This window comes from Colletotrichum orchidophilum, assembly GCF_001831195.1.
Source record: "Colletotrichum orchidophilum strain IMI 309357 chromosome Unknown Scaffold_120.1, whole genome shotgun sequence".
Lineage (NCBI taxonomy): Eukaryota > Fungi > Ascomycota > Sordariomycetes > Glomerellales > Glomerellaceae > Colletotrichum > Colletotrichum orchidophilum.
In genome coordinates, this window is record NW_019173076.1 from 135,496 (window position 1) to 142,390 (window position 6,895).

Sequence of the window (6,895 nt, forward strand, 5' to 3'; positions counted from 1 at the left end):
ATGGCCTCGCTCACTTCAAAGTTCGCCAACCTCAATCCCTTCTCCAAGTCGGCGCCAGAGGACGAGGAGGAGCTTGGCGATGCGACCGACAATACCACCTTGGCCGGTGGAGGCCACGCCGCTCGCGACTCAGACCTCAAGCACCGTCTCCGCGTGAGCCGTGCCATCAAGTCCTTCCTCGTCGATCAGAAGGTCATCTCCTCCAAGGAGGCAAATATCGATTCAGAGCAGCCCACTGCCGCGTTGCAGGCCCTCGTTGACAAGCCTCACATCAGCGTGCCCCGCGAACTCACCGATAGATCCCATCCCTTGCCCGAGTATTTTATCAGTTCCAGCCACAACACCTACCTCTTGGCCCACCAGCTCTACGGGAGTTCTTCGGCAGAGGCCTATGACGAGACGCTGCGTGCTGGCGCGCGATGCGTCGAGATTGATGCCTGGGATAACCCTGACAACAAGGACGAACCCAAGGTCACCCACGGCTACACCCTTGTCTCCAACATCCCTTTCCGCACCGTCTGCGAGACCATTCGCAATGTCGTCGACCACGAAGCAAAGGACCCTCATCCGGCCGCACCAATCCTCTTGTCTCTCGAGAATCACTGTGATCCTGAAGGTCAACTGCGCCTGGCATTCATTATGAGAGAGGTATTCGGAGACCGGCTTCTCAGCCAGGCAATCAGGGAGAAGGGGCATGCCGAGCAAGACGGTCAGGCTAACCACGTCCGCCTCGAGGAACTTGGCAACAAGATTGTTGTCATTGTCGAGTACCACTTTCCTGGAGAAGCCGCCGACAACAGCTCGAGCTCGAGTGACGACGACGAAGAGGAAAAGAACGCCAAGAAAGACTACGAGGCGAAAAAGAAGGCTGCGCCCCCCTCACTGATTATCCCTGAATTGGAAGCTCTCGGCGTTTACGCCCAGTCCGTCAAGCCTGTCAACAATTCGTGGTTCGAGGAGGTTTTGCAAGATGCGCCGCATCATCACCTCATCAATGTTTCGGAGTCCGGGCTCGCATCCCACCTCCCCGCGCACAGTGACAAAATCTCGCGTCACAATGCCCACCACCTCATGCGTGTTTTCCCCAAGGGAACCCGCATCTCGTCCAAAAACCTCCATCCCGTTCCCTTCTGGGGAATAGGCGCCCAGATCTGCGCTCTCAATTGGCAGACTTTTGGAGCATCAATGCAACTCAACGAGGCTCTCTTCAGTGGCTCCGAGGGTTTCATTTTGAAGCCCGCCGAGCTCCGGTCCGGTGGCTCGGGCCACCTCGGCAGCGGAAGCAAGCGGAAGCTCCGCCTGCACGTCGGCGGCGCCACCGACATCCCCGTGCCGTCCGATCGCGACGAGGACGAGACGATCAAGCCCTACCTCACCTGCACACTCGTGCATCCCCATGATTTAGAGATGAAGCCCCCGAAGAGGAAGACGGCCGGCTACAAACAGCACAAGCTAACGGGCTTCTTGCACAAGGGAGAGAACCCGCCTCCGACTGAACCCCTGTGGGACGAGGTCCTGGAGTGGGAGTACCAGGACAACGAAATGGTATTCTTGCGCATGCTCATCAAGAGTGACGACAGCTTCGCCAAAAATCCAATCTTTGCTGTCGGCGCGGTGAGATTGCTCTACACTATTCCGGGCTGGGTCTTTATTCGTATGCTCGATCTCAAGGGAAGAGAAACCAAGTGCTCCATCCTCGTCAAATTCGAGGTAATAGACGCGTAAAAGCAGCTACACACATGCTAAAAGCTTCAGGTAGCTCTTCATATTTCATTAATATACCACTCTTGTACTTGTTCGGTCATTATAGGAATTAGTGTGCCCTTGAGCCCGTTGCGTTCGTGGACACCCATTCTCAATCTAAGATATGCTTATTCAGAACCCCTGTCTATCCTCACGCATGGAGCCGCAAGAAATACCCTCAACAGCAGTCCGACCTTCCCATCGTGGACTGGTCGACATCCTCTAATTACATGTAGTCCTCACTGAAGGGGCGAAAAGGACTTTCGTCTTGTTGCTCTCGCGTGCTTCTGTTGCACCAAATCTTATCCGCTCACAACCAGCTTTTATGCCCATCCTCGGGCAAAGAATGTTTTCGAATCATTTCTTCTCCGTCTCTCCGCCAAGTCGTTGATTCACCAATCCACCCAGCTCATCTTGAGGATACCCTACGGAGCCGGACCTCTCGCCGGCGCCCTCATCATCTTGGCCCAAGCACAAAGCGTCGCCCGCGCCCGCGCGACATGCAACAGGAGCGGCGGCGCCTGGCAAGACCTTGCCCCAATCCCGATCCTCCCAAACCAAGAACATACAGCGCAATAAATACCCCAACCCTCGTCGTCCTTGGCGGTATCACAGGATCCACACAAGCCGCCGCCTAGAACCACACCGAAACCGTGACGTTCTACGACGTCCGCATAAACACCTGGACCTATGCTTGTCGCCCTACACCACTCCAATGCCGCAAGGGCGGACGGGAAGATCTGCCTCCTTGGCGGCCTCACCGACATCTTTGACTAAAAACGGCACCTGGCGAGATATCCCCGTGGGTCTACGACCCCGCAAAGGACCCCGGGACGCTGATAGCTCCCTTTTCTACGGGAACGGAACGCAGCAGCACGGCCGTGGGCGTGTCTAGAAAGAGAATCTATCTCGCGGGCTTCCTGCGAGGCATGAAGACCGTCACCAGCGGAATCATCGCCACGATCGCCGACTTTTCCGCATACGACACGGCGACAGACACCTAGAATCCGCTCCCTTAGCCGCGAGACCACGCCGGCGGCGCCGTGATGGGAAACAAGTTCTACGTCGTCGGCTGGAGGCACACCGGGCGCCTTCTCGTCAGTAACTCAGTCCACGTAATTGATCTAACAGACCTCGAGACCGGCTGGACGATGATGGCCACAATGTTGACGGGCTGAGCGGGTCACGGGGCGACGGCTCTCGACGGGCATAGCTACACGTCCGGAGAGGAGGGAAACCTGGCGGCGGAGTCGGGGTTGTCGGGGTTGTTTGAGCAGACGGAGGTTTTTGTTTCGGACACGGGGACTTTGATGACTTTGTGACCGATGAGTCATCCGCGGCATAATTCTGCTGCTGTTGCGGTTGTTGGTGAGATCATGACTCTCGGTGGAGTGGTTGCTTGGGGCTCCAGCCCGGTTAACGTGACGGATATATTCCGCCCGTGATAGTAGCCTTTATCTGTACCTGGACAGTGGTATAATGGGCAGCTGAACTATCTAGCAGGATTGGATGGAGTTTACTTCACATGTTGTGAGCACCTACTTCCGGCTATCATTCTGGAGAGGGACATCACCTATCATACTTGCTTTCAGTACACGATTCCACGCACAGAAATTCAGCACGAACACTCTCAGAACCTAGCATAAATAAGGAGCCTTGCAGAAAAAAGGACGACAATGTTCCAGAGTCAGGCGAACGTGACACTCGACGATTGCTATTATACACACGACAGCTCCCCTAACGTGGAAACTACCAATAAGCATCGTCCTTCCTCACCACGCACGACCATGATCCTCAAAGAACCCCACTGAATAGACATTCGCGACAAAGACAACACGCGGGAAGCTTCACTCGGCTCCTGTCACGAGTGAGTTTACCCGCCGCCCGCCCCGCCATCCCTCCCCGTCGGGTAGGGGAGACAGCCCGAGGCAAGTGGAAGTATCCGGGTGACAAAAAGTTGATCAACATGAGGAGGATGAGGGCTCTCTTGGGTATACCCCTGTGCTGGCAACCTGGTTGCTGGCTGCGAAATTGCCGTTCCAGGTTCATCGCTCTCGTAACTCTTTCCTCGGCCATCCGAAAATCTAGATAAAACTGGCTGACGTTCACCAACATTCGCCTCCCCATTCTCAAAAGTCCGTCTCGTACACATTTATCAGCTTAACAAGTACGGCTGTGTACAATTGGTCAAAGTTGACGATATTATAAATCTTTCGGATCTCAGGATCTCAGGATCTCAGGACACGCGTTGCATCCGAGTGTATCTCCTTTCCGCCCTCTGCTTCCGCCGCCGTGGCCTGGTTCTACACCTCCCGAATGGCCTCCTAGTCATAAACCCCCCGTACCGGCGGGAACCGGCACGCGGCCCTCAAAAGTCTATCGCCGTTCAGAATCCGACCTCACGGGCCCAGCCTTTTGGGACAGTGCCCGGGGAAAAAGCCCTACCAGATGAGGAAAAGAGACCCTTTGGTTTGGGGGGAGGGGGGGACTTGAAGTAACGCAAGAGCCAACGAGGGCCTCGCCCATGTTACCGGAAAAGAAGAGGGGAGGGAGAGACTGGAGGAACGGCCGCTTTGCGAGCAGTTTGAAAAACGTTGGGACGATTCGTCAGACGCCTCGGCGGTTTTTTCTTACCCCGAACGCCCCAAACTCCCGTTTCTACGCAACTGGTTCGTGCCCTGTCGTAGGACGGCGCCGAGTCGGCGAAATCGCTGAGTATTCGATTCTCGAGCAAATCCACAGCCAAGATCCTCTAAAGAGTGATGCAAGGTTTTCGAATCCACGACAAAGAATGGTGATGATATTCCCAGTCTTCTGACATGGACAACAGTTCTAGATTGCGTAGTTATCTGAAAGACAACAGTTCATTCCGCATTTTGCTATGCACAATTTGTCGGGTGCTGTTTGGTTTAGCAAATGGTAATTATAGTCAACATCACATCAAACAACATGACGAGATAATAAGTGGGAAGTGAATGCAGACATTGATCCGTCTGCCCATTCCAATTCATCCTGCTGCTGCTAGAATGTAAATTTTGTACGCTTCGTTATTATCATCATCAAAAGTTGACGCCCGCATCCTGCGTCCTATACGTCCTCGTGACCCTCGGTTCCCACTTCATTTTATTCTGCCTCTCGAGCTCCTGCTGCCTCTCCACCTCGAGCTCGTCAATCTGCGCAAAGTTTTGCCTCTTGCGGAACGGCCACCTGCCCTTGCGGTAGAGGATACCGAGGATGAGCCCGATGATGAGCACGCCGCCGACGGAGCCCAGCGCGATGGGCAGCGCCGGCATCAGATGCACGTTGCTGCCGCTCGAGGTCTCTGCCTGGCTCGGCGAGGCGATGCCGCCGCTGCTGCGGTGACCGCCCGAGCTCGGTGTCGGTGTCGGTGTCGGTGTGGGGTTGAGGAGGAGGGGGGTGGTTTCTGGTATCACTGGGGGCGGCGGCGGCGGGATGAAGGATGGTGTTGGCGAGGGCGTCTGCTCGCCCGGCGCGGAGATTGGTATCACGGCCGGCACTGATGTCGGTGAGGGGATTGGTGGCGGGTCTGATAGTGATGGTGTGGGTGTTGATGTTGCGTTTGTGGTGTATGATACGGTGATGAATGTGGTGAGGGGGCGAGGGGAGCTTGAAGGGGGTGGTGGTGGTGGCGGTGATGGTGGTAGTGATGGTGGTAGTGATGGTGTTGGTGTTGGTGTTTGTGAGGGCGTCTGCGAAGGCGTGGGTGTGTTTTGCCTTATTGGGGCTGATGAAGATGGTGATCTGGCAGGCGGTGATGATGATGGCGTCGCCTTTATTGAGGGTGTCGGTGTTGTTTGTGCCCTCGTCGCTCCGCTCGGTGTGTTTTGTGTTCCTGTTCCCGCCCCCGTCTGCCCTCCGAGGACTGGTCCAAGGCGTGGCTCGGTCGAGACGCCGGGGGAGATACTGGCGTCGGGTTGAACACCAGCCATGATGAAATAGTCGAGTCGCAAATAGGAAATGATTATCGCTTCGTAGTTTGTGGTATATGTTTGCTATGTGCGGCCGTCGAGCATGTCGTTGCGTCGTAGATGTCCAGTGTTTTGTTGTAAGTTGGTGAGTTCCTCCTATCTTGAAGAGAAAGTCATCTGCGAATACCCTCGTCACCGGTTCGATTGGACAGGTTTGATAGATTTCCGAGCTTGGAACAAGTTCAATGTCCAAGGATAACCGGGTAGACGTCAGGCGATGGCGTGAGGAGAACGTATTTTCCGATGTAAGTCGATCCAGCGGCTCAACAATCGCCCTCTCTAGTCTCTTTTTTCCTCGCCAAGGCTTGGAACCTGTCAACTTCAAGGTCGGTTCAAACAACACAAATTAAACGATCCATAAACATCCTACAACGTCAGTCCCAAAATATAAAAATTGAAGCCAAGACACAAGCACCCTAGAAAAGAGGGCTGGGACAGGAATCTTTAAACAGAGATGTCGGTGGCCACGTACCCCTTCCCTCTCACACCTACTCAGCTTTCCCTGAGAGGTACATGTTCCCTTTCCCTCCGCTCTCCCTCGGTCGGTCAAGAATCTCTCACTCCCATCATCCGAGAAACCTTACTGTGAGAGTTTTGGCTGACGTGACGCAGAGTCGGGACAGTGCTCGAGGGAGGAACTCACACTCTCTCTGCGTGGGTTAACGACTGAGATGGGCCAGAAGGGCAGGGATACCAGGGACTTCCAGGGGCCGCGACCGTCTCACAATGGTATTGATCTCTGCACGCCATTTGGAGGCTCAAGCGCGGCTCCGATGCACAGTCGCTCACCAGCCAGCACTAGCTAGGCTCTCCTCGAGTTATCCCGCCCGACACTAGTTACAATTAACCCGGAAGATGTAATGTGGTCTTCGGTAGTCACGTCTTAGTCTCACTCTTATTCCCTCCCCTCCATCCCCCCCCCCCCCCCCCCCCCCCCCCCACCCCCCCCCCCGCCCCCCCCCCCTGCGGCGCCACGCCCCCCCCCCGCCCCCCCCCCCCCCCCCCCTGCCCCCCAAATGCGCCCCAGTGCGCCCCAGGTTTGGGCCAGATGCCCGGCTTCTGGTTCACCGTCGAGTCAATGAGTCCCCAGCATTTGCTTCATCAATTCAAGCAGGCCATTGCTTCAGCTCTTGCTTGCAAGCCTAGAAAGCGAGCTCTCATGC

The 6,895-nt window shown here is 55.6% G+C and overlaps 2 protein-coding genes across 2 annotated transcripts; one reads left to right on the forward strand and one right to left on the reverse strand.

The window, feature by feature from the left end:
• On the forward strand, positions 1-2,747 carry CORC01_11304 (phosphatidylinositol-specific phospholipase C; the record flags this gene model as incomplete). Its single annotated transcript, XM_022622930.1, has 3 exons — positions 1-1,710; positions 2,152-2,223; positions 2,538-2,747. 3 exons carry the CDS (start codon positions 1-3, stop codon positions 2,745-2,747), a joined length of 1,992 nt encoding a protein of 663 aa, XP_022470604.1.
• Positions 2,748-4,802: 2,055 nt separating this feature from the next.
• Positions 4,803-5,693, reverse strand: CORC01_11305 (uncharacterized protein; the record flags this gene model as incomplete). The annotated part of the gene is made up of 1 exon (XM_022622931.1): positions 4,803-5,693. The coding sequence occupies one exon, from the start codon at positions 5,691-5,693 to the stop codon at positions 4,803-4,805; it is 891 nt and encodes a 296-aa protein (XP_022470605.1).
• Between the last annotated feature and the right edge of the window lie 1,202 nt (positions 5,694-6,895).